This window comes from Paroedura picta, chromosome 6 (genome assembly GCF_049243985.1).
Source record: "Paroedura picta isolate Pp20150507F chromosome 6, Ppicta_v3.0, whole genome shotgun sequence".
NCBI lineage: Eukaryota > Metazoa > Chordata > Lepidosauria > Squamata > Gekkonidae > Paroedura > Paroedura picta.
The window spans coordinates 41,818,478-41,843,893 of record NC_135374.1 but is presented as its reverse complement, the minus strand read 5'-3'; the positions used below and the strand labels follow the sequence as shown (position 1 = coordinate 41,843,893).

At 43.0% G+C, this 25,416-nt stretch overlaps 1 protein-coding gene and 1 long non-coding RNA gene across 5 annotated transcripts in view; one reads left to right on the top strand and one right to left on the bottom strand.

Moving 5' to 3' along the window:
• RCSD1 (RCSD domain containing 1) overlaps positions 1–23,623 on the top strand; it is a 49,502-nt gene extending 25,879 nt beyond the window's left edge. For all 4 annotated transcript variants that reach the window (XM_077342248.1, XM_077342249.1, XM_077342250.1 and 1 more), the window contains 5 exons: positions 6,756–6,860; positions 12,322–12,411; positions 16,166–16,237; positions 18,554–18,754; positions 19,826–23,623. In XM_077342248.1, coding sequence (XP_077198363.1) covers positions 6,756–6,860; positions 12,322–12,411; positions 16,166–16,237; positions 18,554–18,754; positions 19,826–20,446 — 1,089 coding nt within the window. In that variant the 3' untranslated portion in view covers positions 20,447–23,623. The remainder of the gene's footprint in view (positions 1–6,755; positions 6,861–12,321; positions 12,412–16,165; positions 16,238–18,553; positions 18,755–19,825) is intronic.
• Positions 1–25,416, bottom strand: part of LOC143839776 (uncharacterized) — a 60,580-nt gene that overhangs the window by 28,165 nt on the left and 6,999 nt on the right. The gene's annotated exons all lie outside the window — the stretch shown is intronic.

Here is a 25,416-nt window from a genome sequence, read left to right as displayed (position 1 = left end):
CATCTGCAATCATTTTTCAGTGGGAACTGGAGTTTGTTTTAAACCAGGATTTCTTCATTGTGCAGTATGTGAGGAGAAAGAAGGAAGGAATGAGGCATGTTACAAGATGGGATTATGGATAATGTTGGCTTAATTAATAGGCATTCGAATGAGCAAGGTACGAATGGGTAGCGTGTCAAACTAGATCTGGGATAGCCAAGTTCAGGTCTCTACTGGACCATGAAAGCTTGCTGGGTGACCCTGGATCTTCCACATGTCCTCAGCCTAATCTATCTCTCAGGGGTCGCTATGAGGATAAATGGAGGGAAGAATATTATAAACCACTTCAAGGGGAAAAGTGAGAAATAAATGAAATGAATAAAATTTAGCATTGTAATCACAAAAGAAGAAGAAGAAGAAGAGTTGGTTCTTATATGCCGCTTTTCCCTACCCGAAGGAGGCTCAAAGCGGCTTACAGTCACCTTCCCATTCCTCTCCCCACAACAGACACCCTGTGGGGTGGGTGAGGCTGAGAGAGCCCTGATATCACTGCTCGGTCAGAACAATTTTATCAGTGCCGTGGCGAGGCCAGGGTCACCCAGCTGGTTGCGTGTGGGGGAGTGCAGAATCGAACCCAGCATGCCAGATTAGAGGTCTGCACTCCTAACTACTACACCAAACTGGCTCTCAATATCTTTGAAGGAGTCTGGGATCCCTGTCACCTGCTCTAGGCATCTGTTTTTTTATTACAATTTTTGTAATAAACAATAGGGAAGTGCAGATTCCACAAGTGCTACTAAATACAGGAGCTGAGTGTAATTTTTCCCAAATCCTTATTTTGGTGGACTGGCTGCATTAGTTGGAATTTATGCTAGAAGCTCAACAGAAAAGTGGTGCATCCACAAGCAGAATGACATGAAAGCAGATTGTGGCTATTATAGCTTCCATACCGGAAGCAGCTTTACTGTTGATAAAACGCATGAATTGCGCAATTTCCTTCTTATGAAGGAACTAGTGTTGCTAAATGTATGATATGTGGAGTGGGGAGGATAAAGCTGAAGCAGGCTGTAGAAAAAAAGGATGTTCTGTTAGTGATGTTAAGAGCAGTTTGTTGACATTCATCTTAAATCTTGGGAGGTTCTGTTCCTTGTGGAAAGGGCCCAGCCTGCTCCTCGACTCCCAATATGAACAGCTTCTGTAAAATCTCCTTCTAGGGAAATAGTCTAAAGGCTCATGAGAGCATCACACACCCACTTCTGGAGTAACCTTAACTTGAAGTGATCTAATGTATTCTTGGATAGCAGTCTCTATATACAGTCTCTGGATTCACTAAAATCAGAGTCCAGTAGCACCTGGACTCTGATTTTATTGTGCTACTTCAGACCAACACGGCTACTTGTTTGAATCTATCCTTCTGGATTCACTGTCATTCTTTCTTTTCTTACTTTCTTGTTTTTGCCATCTATTGCTGATGGCCAAAGGTTCTTTAAGACGGTGGTCCCCAACCACCGGGCCGCGGCCCGCTGCCGGGCCGTGAAGGCCCTGGCATTGGGCCGCGGCTCCCTCTCCCCGCCCCACCCCCCGCAGTAAGAAACTTACCAGGCCGCAAGCTTGCGGCCCGACAAGCTTCTTACTGTGGGAGGGGGGGAGAGGGAAGCAGGACCGTGCCCGTGCATTGCGAATGTGTGGCCGGCCACGCATGCGCACATGCACCATGCGTGGCTGGAAACACACATGCACTGCACTTTCGTGCATGCATGAAAGTGCCATGCATGCGCATTTTCAGCTGTACATCGTGCATCATACATCGCGCATCATACATCGCGCATCATACATCGCGCATGCGCGGCCTGGCCGCACATGCGCAATGCAAGGGTGCGGCCCTACTTCCCTCTCCCCCCCTCCCACAGTAAGAAGCTTGCCGGGCCATGGCATACGCAGGCGGGCAATCACCCTGCTTTCTGTCACCGGTCCCCAGCCTCAAAAAGGTTGGGGACCACTACTTTAAGATATCACAATATTTGTGGTACACTTAAAATTCCATCTGAAGTGGTGTTTCTGGAGTATATTTCCTAGCAGGGAATGGCTTTTGCTCAGTTCCATGTACCCAGAGTCGAAATGGTACACATGGTCCTTTCTGCCACAATGCAGAACATTCTCCAATTCAACTCTGAAAACTTTCTTCCTATATTCTACTGCACACAGCCAGTTAATATAAGGGGCTTTACGCACCGGGATCTTTGTTGCAAATTGGTCACTGAACGAAAAATCGCCATTTAAAATAGTGGAATTCGTCGTTATGCATACCTGCCTTTGTAGTGGAATCCAGCTGCGTTTTGTAGCGTTTCCCACAGCTTCCGGTCTCGGCAGAAAAGGAAGCGCTATTTCCAAGCTCGTCCCACCCCTGGCCGTCAAGCAGCCAATGGGCAGCCCTTAGCATGCTCCCAAACAGCCCCTTTCCCTTTAAGAAAGGTTTTTTTTAAAAAAAAACAGACCCATTGTAACGAATCTGTGTAGATTCGTTGCAACGGAGAGACCCATTCAGCTGCCTAATGTGAGCTGTCGTTTGATCGTATGATCGTTGCCACGCTGCCTCGAGTGATAAAAAAAAAATCCCCCCCCTCTCACGGGCCCGATTTTCGGCTGAATTAATGTGTAAAAAATAAAGGGACTTTATTTCAGCAAACGGGCTTTTATGTGGTTTGTGCTTAGTGACTAAAGGTGAAGGACTGAAGCCAGGGAAGCCTCTAAACAGAAAGAGGCTCGCTGGTGCGTTTATCCCCGCTCGCTCGGAGAAAAAAAAATGGCGATCGCTTCGCCGGAAGTTTGGAGGACAGGCTCAGGAGGAGGGACTTTGAAGAAACCGCAACAATGTTAATGCACAGGTCTTTATCGCTAGTGTTGCAGATTGTTTGCAAGAGTGTAGCGCTTTCCGGAGAGTGAATCCACTTTTTGGGATTCCCCTGAAAGCGCTACAACAAAGCGCTTTTTGCTGATCGGTTTCAGGAGTGTTGCAGATTGTCTACGACGTCGTGCGTTATGGCAAATCAATAGCGTTTCCAATTGGCAACCATTGTGCGATTTTGAAGCCATGCAAAAAGCCCCTAAATGTTTCACACTTGAAAGTAAAGTATAAATGCGACGTATTTCAACCACTGACCAGCCAAAGCTTTGGCAGGAGACTTCTGGTCACATATACCCTACTACAATTTGCCCTGCATCCCTACTGCTTTTTATCAAGATCTGATCTCTTCCCTTAGTTCTTTTTTTTTTTTTTTGCTTTGAAGATACTAGTGTTCATGTTGTGCTTTCTGGAAGGAACTAGAAATTGGGCACTTTCTGTTTCTCTTCAATTGGACTCTGAGCCGAATAATAAAGGCCACAGCCTGAGAACACTCTGGAAATAGTTCACATCATATTGAAATTGCAAGATGCCATAGGCTGTCTGTGTACTGCATTGGTCAGTCCACACCTGGATTGCTGTGTGCAGTTCTGGAGGGCTCACTTCAAAAAGAATGTGGACAAAATTGAGAAGTTGCAGAGGAGAGCGATGAGAATGATCCAGGGCCTGGGGACTAAGCCCTATGAGGAAAGGCTTGAGGGACTTGGGAACGTTCAACCTGAGAAGAGGAGGTTGAGAGGGACATTATTGCTGTCTTTAAGTATTTGAAGGGTTGCCATTTGGAGGAAGGCGGAGAATGATTCCTGTTGGCAACATAGGATAACGCCCACTTTAATGGGTTGAAATTACAGGTAGAATGGTACCAGATAGATATCAGGGGAGGAAATTCACAGTTAGAGTAGTTCAGCAGTGAAATTGGCTGCCTAAGGAGGTGGTGAGCTCCCCTGACTGGCTATATTTAAGCAGCGGCTTTACAGATATTTAGCCTGGATGCTTTAGACTGATCCTGAATTGATTAGGGGGTTAGACTTGGTGGCCTGTATGGGCCCTTCTAGCTCTATGATTTTAACATTTTCCACATTGTTACAACTTACACTAATATTGCTTAGACATAAGAGAAAGTAAGAAAGAGATTTGTAATGTTATTTTTTAATTTTATTTGTTACTAGTGGCAAAGCCCGTTGTATCCAAGAATACAATGGGCACTAAAGCTTGGCAGTAGGAAGAGGAAGGGGAAGAGTTGTCAAGTCTGTAAGGCCATGGGGTTGAATGTATGTTGTGTGGGAGGTTGTGGTGGCAAATGAGGGCATGGGTGTGGAGATATGGGTGTCAAGAACCTGGGACTGGAATGTTCGTTGAGTGTGGGAGTATTGAAGTATTAGATATATTTTACCAAGGCTTATTTTTTATTTGCAAATAAGCTTGAAGACACTCAAGTCTGAGCACTGCTTGGTTACCAAAGGAGTGGTGACTCAGAGGGACCCAAGGCTTGGGCCTCTGACAACTCCCCTCCACTGACGAATAAAACCAGGTATTTCATCCTGAGCTTTTTGGTGGGATGAAAGGATATAATGTATCAGAGAACTAGATATGTGTGTGTAGGTTTCTGAAAGTGGAGGGAGAAGGAAATTTGCAACCCTTCTTAAATATCACCTCTGATCCCTTTTCAGGATATATATGCATTGGACTCGGGGATGGACTAGATGACCTAGGAAGACCCTTCCAATCTGTGATTCTATATAGACTAGGCAGTATTTTATAGCCCTTGCTTTGTTTGAATACTTGTCCAGATTTTTTTAAGTGAAAGCTAAAGTATTAACCCTTTCTGGGCCTTCCCTGCCTGTCAAAGAGGTTGCCTATCCTTGAAAAAAGCAGTACTGAAGAATTAAAGATCTTTTTTTCTTTGACACTGCCAGGCCTATGGTCATTCTGATATCTTGTGGGAACAAGGCCATTTCCTGTGAGAGTTCCCCCGCCCCCTGCATTCACAGATGCAGATGGATGGAAAATTTCCATTGCAACTTTTTTTTCAACTATGAAGGGGTGTTTTTGGCTAAGATCATAAAACTCCATTCCAAATATTGTCTATGTGACTGGGTTGAAAACACTGACTATTAACAGCTGTCTGGCTCATTTCCTCCTGCTTCATTAACAGACATCATACTGTGTAGAAATCAGGTTGCCATCCTGTACTCACTCACTAGGAAGTAACTCTCATTGCACTCAATACCTCTGAGCATACGTGCTTGGGATTTCACAGTTATGTATGGTGCATCGTAGATGTTTAAAAGTACATACAGGATTCAGAAGGATTCATTCATGCAGAGCTGTAGCTGCCAGCTTATCTTGCTTGTTGTGGTTTTGTCAGCATTTTTTGCCTGGTGTAAAAGTTCTATTGCTCCCATTTAGACACACACACCCCACGTTGCTATTTCTGCTGCAAAGAGGAAAGCAGAAATGTGAGGGTATGATCTGAGAGTCTGCACTTTAGTTATCAGTCTTGTAGCCCACCATCTCAAGTCCTAATCTAATCTTAACATGGTTTGCTTGCTGTCTCTTGGGGATTGAAGGCCCCCAAGTCTTTCTCACACTTAGGAAATGCAAAGTTCCCAGCTTCTTGTTCCCTTTGGATTTGATGCAGGGTGGGAGGGGCACTTGCTGGAAAGAACTGCTTGGTGGGAAGACAGCTTAACTCTTCCATGTAAAGATCCTCTGCCTTACCAACTAACATTTATTTCAGTGTGAACCTTTGAGGGTCACTGCTTATATTATCTGGTATGTCTGTTTTCCCCTGCAAACATGGGAGTCAGTTTAAAATAACTTGTCCCCAGGTAGGCTCCAAAATCTTAAGGGAGATTCACTGGAAGGGATCCAAATATGCAGGAGAGATACAGTTCTACCTGCTAGTGGTCAGTTCTCTCCACCCAAGGTTTCCATCCTTATGCTTGCCTTAAAACCATAGTATGAAGGTATGTCTGAAAATAAGCATGATACCTGTTATGTGAACCATGTGACAACCCTGCTGATTCATTTCATTGCACTTGGGTATGCTTAATTTGCAAATCAGGAGCAATACAGTAGTAATGCATGAGGTTAAATCCATACAATAAACTATTTTGCTATGGCACCTGTGAATAGATTCCATTTTAAGCGGATCCTGTGCAGGAATCCCATCTTCCCCATACACATTCTCACCAAGGCCAGTGTGGCACCTAGGCTTTCTGCAAGTCCAGCAAGGAGCCCTGGGTTGTTCTGTAGCTGCCACTAGTCTTGCTGCAGACCCTGGGCTCTCTAGCAGCTGCTGGTGGGCATGGCGCATTCAGCAGACTGTCCCTGGGCAATACCACTGCTAGATCCAACATGGTCTGCATGGCCACTGCTAGTGTCACTAACATTGACTGCCAGCAGTCAAAACTGTTTTACTTTTCAGGGGCGTTTTAAAAATAAGATTTTTCAGCAAACCTGAGGAGTGCCCCAAGTTTGCTAAAAGAATCTGTTTATCTACCATGTGGCTCTGATCCACATATTTAGCTATCCGCAGATGGGGAGTCACAGGTGGCTAATAGTATACTGATTGTTTTTTCATGAATTGGTACATGAATTGCATTATGTACACAAGGCTTTTTATAAGAAACTAGTTATGCCTTTATTTTTAAATAAAATGTTCAGGTATGACTAGTTGTCTTGAATGTTATCAGTGCCACTACATCTTATTTTGTAGGGGTGGCTGTTCTTCAGCAGTGTAACTTTTGTGCATCATCAAATTCACAGCTTGATGTTCACAGATGACTTGCAAGTATTTTCATCTTCACAGGTTTCTTGGTTTCCCGTATTTCTCGTGTGCTAACATTTTGTTTCTGTGTTTTCCCCCTAGGACAAACCATCAGAAGCTAATGTGGTGGAACAGAAGTCTGCATCTCTATCTGTGGCACAACTAGCAGGAAAATTCCAAGATCAACCACCTGTTTCTGGAAAGGAGGTTAGATACAATTCAGTTACTAAGGAATCTCAGAATGGACAATCGGTTGAGAAATTCCTCTCCTGTAACACAGCCCGAGGCTGCTGAGCTCCAGGATAGAAAAGTTATTTCTTACTTCCCTAGTAGTCTAGGGGCTATTATGAACATACCAGTTTGCCGACCCTTTAAAATCATCCTTTAAAAAAATCTTCCTGTTTATGCATGTGCTCTGATACTATTTTGTTGTTCTTTTTCAGCACTTATACATTTGAAAGAGTTACATTTGTAACTCTTCAAGCGGGAGGGGGAACTTCCTCCATTGTACTAGACATTCATTGGTAGGCTATGGTCAGCTGCAATGTCACCTGACTGCCACTCTGGTACATGCTGCTGGCAAATCCTCATGGGAATTGTAGCTCATGGACACAGAGACTTCAACAAGAAATTTCCAAGAGGTCACATGGGCTTTTGAATGCCAAAACTACCACTTTTCCCCCTCTGAGGTATACTGTTCCTTGAAAAGAGTGTGCAACATGAGCCACAGCAGACCACAAGTTCCCATGCAAACTGAAAGCCCCCCCACACCCTCCTCCCCTGAAATTTTTTTAATCACTGGTGAGCCAGTCCAAAACAGCCCCCCACCTATAGCCTTAAGCAGCTCTGCTTCCTCATTATCCTGCAAGAGGGAACCGGCATTTCAGACAGCCACCAAACCCATGCAAGACCACGCAGGGAAGACGCTGCCACTTCACCAGCCTGATAAACTGCCAAACAATAGCCCTCCCCTCTGCCATGGTCACTGCTCAGAGGTAAACTGCGCTACACATAATTACTTGTGTGCTACAGTTCTACAGAGAAGCTCCAGTTTTGTAGTCTATGTCAGGGGTAGTCAACCTGTGGTCCTCCAGATATCCATGGACTACAATTCCCATGAGCCCCTGCCAGCATTTGCCCCGAGTTCCTACTGGTGGATGAGGGACTGCGAGTAGAAAAGGGGCTGTCAGGGGTACGGGGATGGAGACCAAATCCACGCTAATGTTTGTGCATGAAAAAAGGGCATTCTTGGTACCATCGTAAAAGAAAAGTCATTGTAAAGCTAGTTTTAAATACTATGCAGAAAAGAAGCAGTCGCCGCTACAAAGGGGGAGTGCCATGTAGAATAAAAAATAATGTGGTGGGTTTTCCATGGTGAAAATGGTGCCACGTGCAGAAATAAAAAATGCATCTTTTGGGGCAGACTGCTGACTATTACAATGTAGGTTAGATGAACAGGAAGCTGCTGATCTGTTCTGAAAACAAAGAAGTATAATACAGTACAACTGTTTTTACCATTCCCACCATGTACTATACAGGCGACTGTGGTTGATGCATACCTCACACTATGGATCTACTACGAACTGTCAGTGGTGGGGTGCCTTTGCAGTTTGAAAATTGCTTGGAAACTTAAATGTTGGAGGAAGTCCTTTTTTCTGAACCTATTTAATCTCTCTTCCTGAATGTTTTAAACTTCAAAATGACTAGGTTTTTAAAATCCTGGTCTTATGGATGGAGGGGAACTAGAGCTGAGGGACATGTGTTTCCTGGCACAGATTTCCTGACCCTAATCTCCCTCTTAGATTTACTATAAACTAGAAGCGTCTCAAGCAGGTCATTTTCTGATCCCATTTTCTTCCTGTTTTATCGTCATCCAATGATTTTCAGTATTCGTTACCTCTGGAGATTCCCAGTGCTTGGCAACTGATGGGAGGGTTATGGAAAGGGGCAGTGTCCCAGGAGAAAAATTAAAAAGAAAAATAAGGCCTCATTGAGTTACAGGAAGCTCTTCATAGAGTACCTAGTGGTTCCTAGCGCTACCCAGAAATAACAAAAGATATTTCTAGAACTTCCCTGGAACTCTATGGTAGATCTGGGAGCTAGGGAATCTCTGCCAAGGACTTGGCAGCACTTGCTGAGTTATTTGTGGGAGATGTTTTCTGTTAACTGAGTTCCTAGCTAAAGTTGTTGCATATTTAGGAGGTCTTACAAGTATGCCGAAACTCTACAAAGTTTGTGGGTGATGCTGTTTCACTGACATACTGAGAGGCACAAGGTCATCTTTCAAAAAGTAACTTGTAAATTATGTTGGATTGATGCATTCTCTTGACTTATTGATTGCACAGGTATATTTTGCACTTCTGTTGTATTTATGCTTTAGGGCAAAGCAGATGTCTTGCCAACAATGAGATTTTTTTTTTGTATCTGTTAATCCCAGCTGGTAGTAAAGAGTCTGGGAGACATGAAGAATCTTTTCAGTGGTACTTGGAATACCTTAATGGAAAATGGGCTATCAGAATATTCCTTCACAGCCAGAGATTTGTTCCCTCACAATAAATGTGCATCCTTAACCTATTTGTTCTGAAATAACAGACTTGCCCACTACTTTATTGTGTAGCGTCAGGCTACAGTGCTCCCTGGTGGGCAACAGTTTGTTAGCACACTAATGTCATCAGCCTATTTTAGCAGCTCCAGCCACACTCCCTGGTGGAAAACATTGTAGTTGAGCAGCACCAACAGCAAATATGTTTTGGAGGAGGTGACTGTACCCCAGCATCCCTCACTGCCCCCCAACTGCTCTGCTTGGTGGAATGCTGCACTGAACAGAAGATGTGTGTGTGTGTGTGTGGGGGGGGGGGGTTATGAGGCCAGCTGGGAAGGGAACCCCAGCCTGGCAGAGATGGAGGAGGCAGCCAGGAGCAGCTCCAGCCAGCAAAAAGAGTGTGTGGGAGAGATGACCAACTGACTTCCCCCACCATCTCCGCTTGTTGATTTGAGAAGCAGAGCCTTCCTTGCATGGACAGATGGATGATCGGGTGGGGGAGTGAGCCTGGTATGTGCCTACAGTGTAGCAGGGAAGGAGGAGGCAACAAGTCAAACAGCTCAGCATAGCTGCCCAACTGACAAAAAGTATGTGCGCTGGGGGGGGGGGGGATGGAGGAGATGGCTACTTTAATTTTGTTTTGCACATTGACTTGTCAATTTTCCTCTGCCATCCTCACTGCATTCGGGGGGGGGGAATTCCCAAAAGGAAGACGAAGGGGTGGGAGCCACATGGATTTACGCAAAAAAACCCACAGGTAGAAAAATCTCTACAATTTCAGAAACATATCCATCCCTAAAGCAACCAATAAGTGTTGACCAATCAAGAGGCAACTCCCCCCCCCCCAAAAAAAGAAAAACGGGTTCCCTATTTCCTCTGCTATTTCTCACTGGGGTGTAGAACACTTTACTTCACTAATCCCAAAAGAAAATTGGATTTACATAACAGGTGCAGAGCAGGGTTTGATTCAAAATGATACCCAACGTGGCTACTCCAATATTCCAAAGCAAACAGTGCAGAAAAGGCCTTAGATCATTTTCCTAGGTAGTGTTTCTGTTGCTATAGTGCAGACTGATAGAATGCGGTTGTGCAGCTGGCAGATGCACCTACTACATATTCCCAGTCATGCTGTTAGGAATCAGTGGCAAAACAGTATTGACATACTTTCTGTTCTTACAAACTGCATATTTTGGTTATTTGGTTTATATATACATCTACATGCAGTAATATGTGAGGGACAATAGATCTCTCTCTCCCTCTCTCTCGCACACATATACACACCACCTCACCTAGTGCATCTTTGTCTTTGATTTTAAGTATCTTAGAAACAAAGCAGTCCTCCTCTCCTGTTCTGCAGAGCACAAGCCAGAAATGCCCCTTTTCTGTCAATCACTTGTGATGTTGCTCCTAGTCTCCAAGTTGTCTTATCATATTTTCCCATCTTGCTACTACAGGCTAATGCAACTAGACTTCTGAAAATAGGTAATGTAAGTTCACATGCCTTAGAAACAAGTAAGAGGGCCCAGGCAGCTTGTTGATGTTGAGTGGATCTTTTGTACGCCCATTCTCTGTGTTCAGAAATGACAAGCTATTCTCTTCTCTGATGCCCCTTTATGGAATATTGGACATAAGTCTCAGCAGAGAAGACAATTGAATTCTGACTGCTCAGTTGTTAAACTGGTCAGAAATATCTTTTGATGAAAGAACCGTTCTCTTCTCCCAGAAGCTAACTCTGGGTTTAACTAGTGAGTCAGAGTTACCCCAGTGTCTGTACAGAGATACATCATTTTAATAGTGAGCCCATTACATTTTTGGCAGATGTTGTGTCCCCCCCCCCTCCGAATCAAGGTCATTGTTCTTCAGCTGCAAACATGACGGGTGGAGCACTGTGCTGACTAGCAGAGCATTTTGTCAGTCAAAAAGCCATTCTTGAGGCAACTTTCCAAGTTTAAAAACGAAAAATTGATTGCATTTTTTTTGTAAATAGCATAACAACAAAGCAATGGGCAAATATTTAATCAGACACATTTGAAAGATGTCTCATAATAATTTAAAAAAAAACAGGTTACCTGCCTGAGCCATAGAAGAAAAAGTGAAAAGAGTAGAGGAAATTAGCATTTGATTGTGAGGCAGTACACTCGAGGAGCAAGCAGAGTTCATTCAGGTGGCAAAAAGCCTATGCCTGCCTCTGTTTGCATGTATAATATATGCATCATTTAGCTTCAAATAATTTTTACTGTTACATTTATAGTTTGCTTTTCTGTACTTCAGAGTGATAATATAGTTTGCTTTTCTGTACTTCAGAGTGATAATAATATGGAATGTCTGTGCATTTAGTATTAATTCAATAGATCTTAAAGTAAAGGGTTTGATTTGCTGGATTTTAATGGGGGTTTTATTGGGGTTTTATCTAATTTTTGTTACCCGCCACAAGCCATCCTGGGAGTGGCATGCTATAAGTCAAATAAATAAGTAAATAAATAAATAACTGTACAGTAGGTGGAGGGATTGCCATATTGCTGTTTTCTCTTCTTACTTTTTAAAGGAAGTTTGCTCATCTGTTCTCCAGCACAAAACTGGAGGAGAGCAATTTGCCTTGCAATGAGGAAGCTACATGCAAACTAAAATAGACTATCCTCAGGGTAAAGTCTGGGGGGAAAAACAAAATCATGTGTTAGTTTTCTCCCTGCAATGATCCAGCTAAAGTCTCCATGCCAAGTCTGAAAATGTGTTGCTGGTACATATTATATGAACTTTGCCTTTATACATAGAGCAGGTGTGAGAGGAGACAGAAAAGCGGCATCATTTCATCAGTGAAATCACTGGAACAGAGCAGTAGATACCTTTGACAAGTTTGCAAGTGCTCCTCATGCTGCACTCTGTAGCAGCATGTCACACTCTTCGGGATAGCAAGATTTGGTAATGCATATTTCACACCAAATAGTGAAAGCACACAAACAATCATTAAACTTGTTAGTGTGAGAAGGATAATGAAGAATGGCAAAGCCAGGGACTTTTAGCAATCATCTCTGCTTTGGGGTTCTTTCCAAGCACAAGTTGCAGGTTACTGTTTGAGTTTCCTTCCTTCCTCTTCTGTCATTTGATTAGCTGTTTCTCTATTTTTAGATACCAGCCAACAAGCCAACTCGCCGAAAACCACCATGTTCGCTCCCTCTCCATGTAAACAGGACAGAGCCTGGCCTGAATGGTGACCTTGTAAGTATCAACATTCTGAGGATAAGGCTTTTTTGGGGAGCAGAGGAGGGGGCGGTATTTGCTCTCAAGATGTAAGTGACTCTAAAGATCGCAAAGTCTGCTGTGGACTGTGATGGGCTGACCATGTAGCAGCTTTGCCATGATGTATACTCGTGTCTTTGTATTTAAAAGTACAAACTTTGAAGACACCATTGCCCCCCAGGACTGTCTTATCCCAAGGAAACCAAATCTAGGTAATTCTGCTGTTGCATTTCTCATGTCTCAGGGAAGGAGGAGTGTCCTATAAGAGACACACTTCATAATTACAAGCTCCAGCACAATACAGGAAGCTACGGAAACGTGTACTCTTTTTCTATTTTTTGACACACAGACAGGCCATTGAAGAGAGCAGGCAGGTGGGGCTCTCAGGCGTCTTTTGCAAGCAAGGTCAATCAACATTTGGCAAAATCCCCACATTTTGACAGATGGAGAAGGGTGAAGAAAGATGGGCATGCAGAGGAAGGGCAGTTCTAGCACAGGGGGAAAGAACAACATTTCCTACTTACAGAGCACTTTGGAGTAGCATTTTGGAGCCATGTAAAGTATCAAAGCTTGTTAGATCAAGGGCTCATCAGGTCCTCCCAGCCAACACAAAGTAGCCCAGGATGTGCATTCCAAATACACATATAAGCGTACCTGTCCTCACCATACTTCTGGCTGAGTCACACAGTGTGTGGCAGTTTGCACAAAACTTTACAGGTTTTCCTGCAGACTTCCCTCACTTTCATCCAATTCTTCCACGCAAGACATGCTAGCCAGATCTGTTTAGCACTTTTATTTAAAAGAGTTGCCATTTGTTAAGCATAGAAATAATCCCCGTTGATCCCCCTCCCCTTTGATCTTGAGGCCTGGCATTAGAAGGTTGACTTTGATGCTGCTGCAATGTGGTTGAAGAGGATGGGGAACATCAGATAAACTAGTTGAAAAATTCATACACATCTTTTCAAAGATTAATTTCCTTCAGCCTCTATTTTCTATGCAGAAAGCTTTTCTCTTTACTGTAATCTTAAATCTTCAGGTTATAGTTTGGGAATCTGTTTTCCAAAAAAGGCTAATTATAGATTAATGTTTCCCCAAAGCAACGATGTGAGTGAGTGAAAGATTGATGAACAGAATTGTTGTATTCTTCTAAAGATTACACTATTTCTTGCAGTGCTACATTGGTGGAAAGGGACAGTGATATCTTTCCCCCTAAAACAGATGATAAACTGTTTTATGTTTTTGTAGACCAAATATTGGCTGTTAAGGCCACATACAAGATTAAAAAAAAACAATATAAATTACCATTAAAATGCAACCATGGGCTCCCTTGGGGAGGGCGTTCTCAGCTAGTATTTCCTGCTCTCCCACAGATGGTCTCAGTTGGAAGCTGCATAGAGGAGCTCTGCTGCTACAGCTGGATCCAGGCTCAGTGGCAGGCATAGGAACACTCAGCATATAGTTCATGTAAAGTGATTTTTTGCAAACACTCTGATAAGGAATAGTCTTGCAGCACCTACAGAGTTTTTAGCCCATCATAAACTTTTGTGGATTGAAAACCACCTTAGATGCATTCAAGCTTTTGATAGAATTGAAATCTTGATATCACAAGAGGAACTCCTATTTATTTTTGTGACCACAACAAAACTACCCCCCCAATAACTACTTGTAGGCTAGGGATGGCCAAACAGTGGCTCTCCATGTAGTCCATGTAGTCCATGGACTACAATTACCATGTGTGTTGTTGTTGTTAGGTGTGAAGTCGTGTCCAACCCATCGTGACCTCATGGACAATAATCCGCCAGGCCTTCCTGTCCTCTACCATTCCCCGGAGTCCATTTAAGCTCGCACTGACTGCTTCAGTGACTCCATCCAGCCACCTCATTCTCTGTCGTCCCCTTCTTCTTTTACCCTCGATCGCTCCCAGCATTAGGCTCTTCTCCAGGGAGTCCTTCCTTCTCACGAGGTGGCCAAAGTATTTGAGTTTGGTACCATGTGTAGGCCAGTATTATTATCCCCATACTGGAGACACATGGGGCCTTTTCGCACGGGGATCTTTGTTGCAAATTGTTTGCGGAATGAAAAATCGCCATTTAAAATAATGGAATTCGTCGTTATGCATACCTGCCTTTGTAGTGGAATCAGTTGCGTTTTTTAGCGTTTCCCACAGGCTTCCGGTCTCGGCAGAAATCGCTAGAAAGGAAGCGCTATTGCCAAGCTCGTCCCGCCCCTGGCCGTCAAGCAGCCAATGGGCAGCCGTTAGCATGCTCCCAAACAGCCCCTTTCCCTTTAAGAAAGGTTTAAAAAAAAAAAACAGACCCATAGCAACGAATCTAGGTAGATTCGTTGCTACGGAGAGACCCATCCAGCTGCCTAATGTGAGCTGTCGTTTGATTGTATGATCGTTGGCACGCTGCCTCGAGTGATAAAAAAAAAATCCCCCCCCCCTCTCACGGGCCCGATTTTCGGCTGAATTTATGTGTAAAAAATAAAGGGACTTTATTTCAGCAAACGGGCTTTTATGTGGTTTGTGCTTAGTGACTAAAGGTGAAGGACTGAAGCCAGGGAAGCCTCTAAACAGAAAGAGGCTCGCTGGTGCGTTTATCCCCGCTCGCTCGGAGAAAAAAAAATGGCGATCGCTTCGCCGGAAGTTTGGAGGAGAGAGCCAGGGGGAGGGACTTTGAAGAACCAGCAACAATGGTAACGCACAGGTCTTTAGCGCTACTGTTGCAGATTGGTTGCAGGAGTGTATCGCTATCCGGAGGGTGAATCCACTTTTCTGGATTCCCCTGAAAGCGCTACAACGAAGCGCTTTTTGCGGGTCGGTTTCAGGATTGTTGCAGATTGTCTACGACATCATGGGTTATGGCAAATTAGTAGCGTTTCCAATTAGCAACCATTGTGCTATTTTGAAGCCGTGCGAAATGGCCCATGGTGTAGAGATGGCACCTTTCCTAAGTCTCTGAGCCCATGGCTTCTATTTGAACTTGGATCTTTCTCGTTCACTGCTCGCCCTTAACTACCTCAACTCCATGAAAGGAGCCATGCAGACGTGGAGAGTTCTACAGTGTGCTCTGTGGGTGCTCTGCCCCTGGTGACATTGTCCTCTCTAGTCCTCATATTTTTCCAGCCACCATCATAAGGTTGATTTCTAGAAGAGATTGGAGTAATGCAGGGGGAAACACATGGACTTTCTCCTCCCTCAAGAATGTCATAAAGATTATCAGCTTGTTCATTCTTATTTTATTAAAACAAGAAATATTTATTAGCCACCGTCCTCCCCTGCAGAACTTACAGTGGCTTACAGTAAAATAAAATTATTATTTTTAAAAAACAATAAAAACAATATGAATAGAATATTGATTATAAAAAGGTCACGATTATAAAGTTTATATTAGGACTGCCAATAGATAAAACCTAAATCAGTCGAATGCTGTCCTAAATAAAATTGTCTTTAAATTACCACTTGAAGATCGATAATGAGGGGGCTAGGCACAGCTCTGCAAAGGTTGTTCCATAATTGTGTGGCTGCCACTGAGAAGGCCCTCTTCTGTATACCCATCAGATAAGATTCTTTGATTGATGGGATAGTCAGGAGGATCTCTCCCTGTGATCTGTATTCCTGGGCAGAAGTGTATGGGTGAAGACAATACTTTCTTCTGCTTTCCCTCCTGTCCCCAGCCTCCCTGTGTGGTCAGTAATCTATTTCAGCTGTTTCTTATTTTTCTTTCTACAGAAGCCTTCTCCAAATACTTCTCATCCTCCAAAGGTAAAGGTAAAAAGCTCTCCCATGATTGAAAAACTTCAGGTAAGACCTTGGAGCCTTTTTCATATCAACTGTAACTCTTAGAAAAACAAAGTTTCAGAAATGTCATGGTTCATTCTATTGCTTTTGGTTCATTTGTCTTATTTTTAAGAATGTATCTGTATGTCTGATAATCCTACAAAAGTCATGTCTCTCCACAACACTTGAGTTATACTAGACAGCACAATAGAAAAAAGTAACAGTAACCAGGTATCATGTAGAAGTTTATATAATTATGCTTGGGATGAAGGAAGGGGACTATGAGAGCTATTTACCTGTTTCTCATTATACTTGAACTCAGGGATAGTGAAATTGATGGGCATTGATGATTCAGAATTGATGATTCAGAATGGACAAAAGGAAGAACTTCTGGACACAGCAAATGCATAAACTGCAGAGTTCACAGTTGGTGGACATAGTGATGGCCTCAAGAAAAGATGGTTTTAAGACAGAATTAGACAGATTAATGGAGGATAGGTCCATCAAGGACTGCTAAAGGGAACATCCATACTCATTGAATACTGATGCTAGGTAGCAGTGTGAAGGGAAGGTATTGGCCCCTTCTTGGCTCTCCTGAACTCTTTGAAGATTTTCACATTACCATTCTAAATGGGATGTTATTTATTGCTGGCACAATTTTGAGTAAAACAATATAGGTACAGGTTTCATATAGCAAATTTCTTTCTATTAATAAGCTGTTTGAAGTGTTATGGCCACTTCAAAGAGTGACACTTGTTTTTCAGCCCTTTTCGGCCATGCAATCTTCCTTGGAGTTTGTGTATTTTGAATGTTCTAAGTTGAGCACTATAGCACTAAACCACTATACAACTTCAGTGCTATAGGTTTAGCGTTATAGTGCTCAACTTAGAATTTTCAACTCTCAACCACACTTGGGGCTTTCTTCTCCAGTCACCTTATCAGCTGCCATATCTGGGAATCTGGCCATGTGAGCAACATCACAGCCAGGTGGCTTCTCCTGATTGTTTGGAATGACCTAGAGAGGGCTTTCAAAAGATGGTTAAGCTTTGAGTTCTCTCGGGACAAGGATGGATGAAGAGATTGAAAGTTATTATTATTATATGCCTTTGTTCACTGTCTCTTCCCTGTGAAGACACTTGGTTCTTTTAGTTGAGATACTAGAAAACCTATAAAGCTTTAACTGACACAAGAATAGCCTTTGGGTGTCCAGCTATTTGGAAAGGGCACTAATAAAATGTTCTGTGCTCCAGATTGTTTATTGAGGTGTTACCAAGAAAGAAAATTATCTCTAGGATAAGCCCCTTGAACCAATAAAACAGGACCAACAATTAAATATCTCTAGGTTGATAACCTTGAACCATTTTAAAGCACAACCAAATGCATTTAAGCATCCAGGACCTTCCTCAGTGAAATTATTGTATCCATGTGCACACTATGACATAAACATGTGCTAATGCAAAGGCAGGTTGATTGAATAAATATAATTATCCAATAAATTGTTTTTATATATAAATCATTGCATGCCACGATAAGACAAAATGCTTGGTCATCATACTCTGACTGTGACTTTTGACATTCTTAGTGAGATATTGAATTGTGTCATGTCATATAGGTTCAGGACTTTTTGCTGAAATGTTTATTACTTCAAGAGCAGATTATGCTTATGTTTTTTAAAGTAAAGTTTTAGTGTGTGTGTGTGTGTGTGTGTATTTCTCACAGTTTTCTCTCACCCAACCTTTGGGTGCAGAACTTTGTTGTTTCTTTGGGTTGTTTCCCCCCCTTCTGTTTCAAAGTGTTATCAAGAGAAACATTAGCTGATAAAACAAATACTAGCCATTTTCAGTGCAAGGGCTCCCTCTTCTGGTTGTGGTTAACAAAAGTGGTTTCCAAATGGCAGCCAACATGGAATCTTATCGGTGACGTTTTAATCCTACGCTTTTTGCAGGGGGATTAAAGTACCCTCCATTCTCCATAACAACAATGTGAATTAGGTTAAGCTAAGTGTCCATGAGAGGCCCAAGGGTATCTAGTGAGCTGAATAGGGATATATGAACTCTGACCTTTGACTTCATAAATTCTGAAATTGAATTTTGCCACAGGGCACCGAGAAACAGGCAATGCATCAGTCGGAATGAGCCATGTTTTAAGTTTAGATAAAGTTCCATTAGTTCATCATCTGACTCCACACTTGGGGACAATGATAGCAATGTATTACTCAGTACAATTCACACCCAGAACAAACAAACAAGGGTTAGGAAGTAGGTGGGGTGATAATATTAAGCCAAGATTTTAGCTCTTGGAAAGAAAGTTGAAAATAATGACTCTTTCCCCTCTTTGCAGGCCAATTTGGCATTCGCTCCAGCTTCACTACTGCCAGGGGCTTCTCCCAAAAGTCCTGGCCTTAAAGCCATTGTTTCTCCATTCAACAGCCCACCCACTACTCCAAGCAGTCCACAAATTCAGTCTCATGCAAATGAATCAGAGATACCAGTTAGCTTTGATCAACCACCAGAGGGCACTCATCTTCAGTTTTATAATAAGGTATGTTCCAGTGGGGTAATGGGTTCTTTCTCAGCTTTGTTAGTGATTTCCTGTGTACTTTTGGTTGCTTTGGCTTTTCTGAATCACTCCTTAATTAGTTCTTCCTCCTCCTGTATTTTACCTGCTATCTCCTATGCCTCTTCTTCCTACCATCAAATTGCATTTTGGACTTGAACCCTGTCTGTGCTTTGGAGCATGAAGTGAATCTCTTTGTGAATACTGGATTTTGGTTTTGCTGAAATCTGGATTCCAGCCATGAGGTCCAAGCTTGTCAAGCCATCTGAGATCCCTGATACCACAATCGTGTGGGGGGGAAAAGCCTAAGGTGTGGGGTGTAATGGCAGAGAGGGGGTTGGGGGGACCTGGAATTCAGGATCCAAACATTTAACTCACATTATTTCCTCCCATTAATCTAGAATCAGAAATAAAGCTCATTTGAGTTTCCATAGTGATTTCTGACTCCGGAGAAAGGGTTCTTCAGTCCAAATTCAAGAGTCACCTAATTGCTTACCTAAACTACGCTGTTTCATTTGCCAGAATAAAGGTGTTCACATAAAATAGTGGTCAAAGTTCTGAAGGGCCTGTAAAACAACTGAGGCCAACACAGTGCACTCTGTAACATCCATCTAGGCCTCCCTCCCCACCTCCCCCACACCATCACTGGAGTCCAGATATTTGGGCCCTGAACTCAATTTGGGATAATGTTTAATGGGATAATCAGAGCAATTTCTTTTTAATAGAAATTAATTTTTATTTATGGTTTTATTGTTTTAAAATTTATTGTGTTGTCAACCACAGCGAGACAATTGTTAAGAGAAGGATGGCCTGCAAATCCCAGAAATAAATAAATAATCTGCTTATTGCTTCTTTTTCTAACAAGGAGCAAGTTTATCTGTCTTGCGAAAGAAATGTGGTGGCAAATTAAAATGGATAGAACTAGAGCATGGTATAGAACAGAACTAGAACATGGCTGATAAGATTGGTGTACGAGCACCTGTTAGATATCTTTGCTGACTTTGCATTGTCAATCTAGTTAATGATATTCAATCTTAGTTTTATTATCCATTCTAGGTACGAACACGAGGATCAATGAAACGCAGGCCTCCTTCGAGAAGATTTCGAAAGTCACAGTCAGAGTATGATGACCAAGATTTTGGGGTGCCTGTTTCACCTCAGGAAAATGGTGCCAAGGAAGAGGAGGATGAGGATGGTGTATTCATGGACATGAGTAAGACAGTGAAATCACTTTCTTCCCCTGTAGATGGAATAGACCACAATGCAAAACAAAACAGGAGCTCATCTGATGAAAAACCCCTAACATGTCAGAGGTCTGGAAAAGCTGCAAACAAAGAGAGAGAAATGGGAACAGAAAAAGAGACAGTAGATCAGAAGAGCAAAGAAGAGAAGCCTCACCAGAACCTGGCAGAGAAAAACCCATCTGAGAATATCAAGGAAGACAATGAGAGAAATCCAAGCAGCAGCACTGCAGAGAATACAGAAGGAATGTCGAGCAAGAGCACTTTGTTGGATAGGGAGGATAACCATGGTTCTGATCAGGGAACTGAAGATAAAGGAAAGAGGGGAGATAACTTCTGTGAGACTGAAAACACACAGCAGGGACCAGAAGCCCGTGACACTGGGACTCCTCAGCCTGCAAGAGACATGGAAACTGCAGTAAGCACCAGTTTGTGATAACACAAGACATGGTTGTACACTGAATGCGGACCCAGAGGTCAAGGTAGGATTCCCAGCACAGTGCTTGCTTCTGAATGACCTCAAGCTCATCTGAATTTGAAAATCCCAAGGATGCCAGTATTATTCTTTTCCTTTTGGCAGTTCTTAGCCTCTTTAATGCAGCAAAGCTGGTCGACTTGGATGCAGGGCAGCCTGGTACAGACTATACTACACTTCTCAAGCTGGTGATTCTCCAAGAAGATTGACAAAGAAAAGTCTCCTCTGTTCAGTTACAGAAAGGAACAGCTGCTGGGGCGTCACATTTCGCTCCGCTGTCCAGCTCTAACAGTAACAGCATTTTCCTAGTGGAAAAAACTCTAATGCATATTAATGACGTTTTCTGATTAAAGTGGACATTTCCAAACCTCTTGTGGGTTGCCTGCTGTCACGCCACTGCATGGATATTAGTTACACAGTCACCGACAGACCCACGCAGAACAGGCCTTTTGGGGTTTTGTTAGGGACTACGGGCTAATTTACAAGTATGCTAAGGGAAACTTTCCATTTGGTAAGATATGATTGAGACTGTTATGCTTCAGCTCTTCTTGCTTTGCTGGACGAGGGCTGGGCTGTGGGTGTCTTTATACACAAGGCTTAAATGAGCTCTGGGTCTCTTTGGCACTGTTTACCCGACTATCTGATTGTTTTTTATGTAGACTGGAAAGCCTAGGAGAAAGGGGACTCTCCGTAGGGCCAGTGTAGGGTTTACATTTGCTTTCGTTATGAACTCAACTGAAGCAGTGCTCATGTTAAACCTTATGTGCAGGAAACCATATCTTGCAAAGTTCAGAAAGCCAATGCTGGTAACGGCATGATCATATTGTCAGAAACAGATGGCAACACCATGCCAGCTGCTCATAGTAGAGGAAGTAACGGCTGCCACATCAAATGGCAGCATAAGAGAAATATGTTCAGTAGAGGAATAACATAAAAACATCCACACTGTTATTGCCTCTCTCCATGGGTTGCCAACTGCCTGGAGACAAATGTCCTGTCTCTTTAATAAAGATTTAATGGGATTATATTTACCAGGTGACATGATTTACCTCCAAGCCACAAGGATCTTCACCTGCCACTTGCCAAGCCTCTACTAAAGATATAGGACATTATTCTTCAGCTCTATTGGCAATGCTATTCCAGAGAGAAACTTTACATATTACTGGTTTGGCATTATAGCACTAAACTGGAAGTGCGCAAAAAGAAGGACCATGTTCCAGTGGTTTTCCACATTACATATGAACGTAAGTATTGTTTTATAATGAAGTGAGAAGCCAATCCAGGCTGTCAAGCTGTGTCAGCTGGATATCATACGAGGCAAAAGTGCAAGGACCCAGCATTCAGACATACAGTTGAATATGGAAGTTTATAAGCTGTTCTGAATAATAGTCATTTATGTACTTATTATGCCTATTGGAACTGTCCATAGAGTTTTCATGGCAAAGATACTGGAGTGGTTTGCCATTGCCTTCTCCAGTGGATCACCTTTTGTCAGAGCTCTCAGCTATGACCTGTCCGTCTTGGGTGGCCCTGCACGGCATAGCTCATAGCTTCACTGAACTACGCAAGCCCCCTTGCCACAACAAGGCAGCGATCCTTGAAGGGGGTATGCAGATGATATGCAGATGATACCACTCTAATGGCAGATCAGATATGCAGATGATACCACTCTAATGGCAGAAAGTGAAGAGGAACTAAAGAGCCTGTTGATGCGGGTGAAGGAGGAGAGTGCCAAAGTTGGCTTGAAACTCAACATCAAGAAAACAAAGATCATGGCATCCGGCCCTCTCAATTCCTGGCAAATAGAAGGGGAAGAAATGGAGATAGTGACAGATTTTATTTTCCTGGGCTCCAAGATCACTGCAGATGGGGACTGCAGCAAAGAAATTAAAAGACGCTTGCTCCTGGGGAGGAAAGCTATGGCAAATCTAGACAGCATCCTAAAAAGCAGAGACATCACCCTGCCAACAAAAGTGCGTTTAGTCAAGGCTATGGTCTTCCCAGTTGCAATGTATGGCTGCGAAAGTTGGACCATAAGGAAGGCCGAGCGTCAAAGAATTGAGGCTTTTGAACTCTGGTGCTGGAGAAGACTCTTGCGAGTCCCTTGGACTGCAAGGCGAACAAACCAGTCAGTCCTAGAGGAGATCAGCCCTGACTGCTCTTTAGAAGGCCAGATCCTGAAGATGAAACTCAAATATTTTGGCCACCTCATGAGAAGGAAGGACTCCCTGGAGAAGAGCCTAATGCTGGGAGAGATCGAGGGCAAAAGAAGAAGGGGACGACAGAGAATGAGGTGGATGGATGGAGTCACTGAAGCAGTAGGTGCAAACTTAAATGGACTCCGGGGAATGGTAGAGGACAGGAAGGCCTGGAGGATCATTGTCCATGGGGTCGCGATGGGTCGGACACGACTTCGCACATAACAACAACAACAAAATGTACTTATTTCTTGTGAATTTATCTACCCCCTTCTTTTTTAAAGTAATCGATTCTAATAGCTGTCACAACATTCTGCAGCAATGAATTTCATACATTAAGATGACATTTTGTGAAAAAATGACCTCTTTTGCTTGCCCTGATAGAATTGTAATATATGGCCAAAGCTGTTTTAAATGCAGAATAATTTCTCTGTATTTGTTATCTGGATATATATCATTTATAAAAACCAAAATTCATATTGGTAACATATAATCTGCAATAACTTGATTGATTTAACTCAAAATAATTGTTAAAGTACTTGAAATATAAGCACTGTTGACGGTGCTCATGGCAAAGTCAGAGACCTAACACATTCAGAATTTTTTTGTGGGAACCATCTGTTATAACAAGATACTGAGTCTGCCATGTTTCTTTGGGTAAAAACAAGGATACTTTATCCTCTTCCTGGGCTGCTGCATGAGCCAGTGAACTGATATGGAAATGTATACTTGCTAAGGATTTCAGTCCAGTTCTTGCTCTCAGAGGATAAATCCGAGAAAAGACAGCTGTCAAAACTTCTGGACCTAGCTTGTCTGAAGAGTGCGTTGGAAGAGATGCCTATGAACTGCCTAATGAGTCCCATTTCAGGTTTGTTGTAACCCACCCTGAGCTGCCAGGAAGAGTGTGAAATAAGAATAAAGATTATTATTATAACACAGACCATTTCCACACAAGGAATTTTCTCCTGTCCAGCCTCTCATTGTTCACAGGTTTTAATGCTGCTTCCTCATGATTTCGGTGACAAGCCATAGCTCTCCAGTGGTTGGCACGAGTTTTCGTCCCCATTGCCCCATGATGAGGGAATGCAGGAGAATCCAGTTCCCCTTGTCGTGGCTCACAATGAGGCACAAACAGGGGCAACCCTGTCTGAAAGAAGACATGCACAACAGTCTTGCTAGTGTTTTGCCTACCCTTGCCCTCTCCATTTCCGGATCACTATTTTTTTAAAATGGTGTGGTCTGCATTCCTACGGGACCACAAGGTGACATGCCCGTGTATCAGTGGAAATAAAATGTACTGTCGTGTTCTCTTCAGTGTGCACAGTAACATGGCCAGTCTATCAGAAATCTACCCAAACAGAAATCGAGACCATTAGAAGAACAATGACAACAACAACGACAATAACAACAACAACAGTTGGTTCTTATATGCCACTTTTTTCTACCGGAAGGCACCTCAAAGTGGCTTACATTTGCCTTCCCTTTCCCCACAACAGACACTCTGTGAGGTGGGTGAGGCTGAGAGAGCCCTGATATTACTGCTCAGTCAGAACAGCTTTATCAGTGCTGTGGTGAACCCAAGGTCACCCAGCTGGATGCAGGTGGGGGAGTGCGGAATCAAACCTGGCTTGCTGGATTAGAAGCCTGCACTCCTCACCACTACACCAAGCTGACTCGAAAAGAAATCTTTAAAAAAGAAATCTCTAGAAATGTTTTATTGTTATAGTGTGATCCCGTAGGAACATGGAAGCATTTTTTAAATTAATTTTGGGACTTAGGAGAGAAGCAAGCATGAGTCCCCAAAACCATCACCATAAGTGGATTGGTAGCTTGCAGTGACTGACAACCTGAGAAGTGGGGGGAAACCTGCAGGTTATCCACACTTCTGCCTTCTCCACAGCCTTGTCGGTAAGGGAAAAGCCGTAACAAGACGGTGGAATAACGCGGGAGGGGTCTCCCATCAGGAAGTGCCAAAGTGCATGGTTTACAATCAAACGTTTGCAAGCAGGAGGTTGCCTGCACTGTCCACCTCTGTGCGAAAAATCACATAGATTCAGGGGGTAAGCCATGTTGGTCTGAAGCAGTAGAATAAAGTCTGAGTCCAACAAAGTCTTATTCAAGGTATAAGCTTTTGTGTGCACACACACTTCTTCAGATAATAAAACATATAAACACACAGAACAACTAGGGAGGAGGGCTGGTAACAGTGTGAGTACGGCAAAAAAACATGTCTTCATCTTGGCAGAAAATAAGAATAGAGGGAGACAGAAGAATCTCTTTGGGGAGGAAGTTCCAAAATTTTGGTACCTTTTCTTAGTCTAGTGAAAATGGACCAACAGGTTACAACATACATCTTGCATTGCAGTTCTCGTCCTTACGCTCATAAAGGACACATTTATTCTTGCATTTAAAGTTACAATTTGTGACTCAGGATGCAGTATGTTGCTGTTCTTAATGGGTACTTCACATCTCCACCCGAGAATAACAAGGAAAGTATTACTAGGAAAGTATTATAGATTCAATACAAAGATAGATTTGTCCACTAGAACCTTGTTGTTTTGCCAACAAGTGAGTTAACTTACAGTGGCCCCATAGAGTTTTCAAGACAAAGGACTTTCAGAGGTGATTTGGCATTGCCTGGTTCTACATCATGACCCTCGTTTTCCTTGGTGGTCTCCCTTCCAAATACTTACCAGGGACAACCCTGTTCCAAAAACTCACAAGATCCGGCTA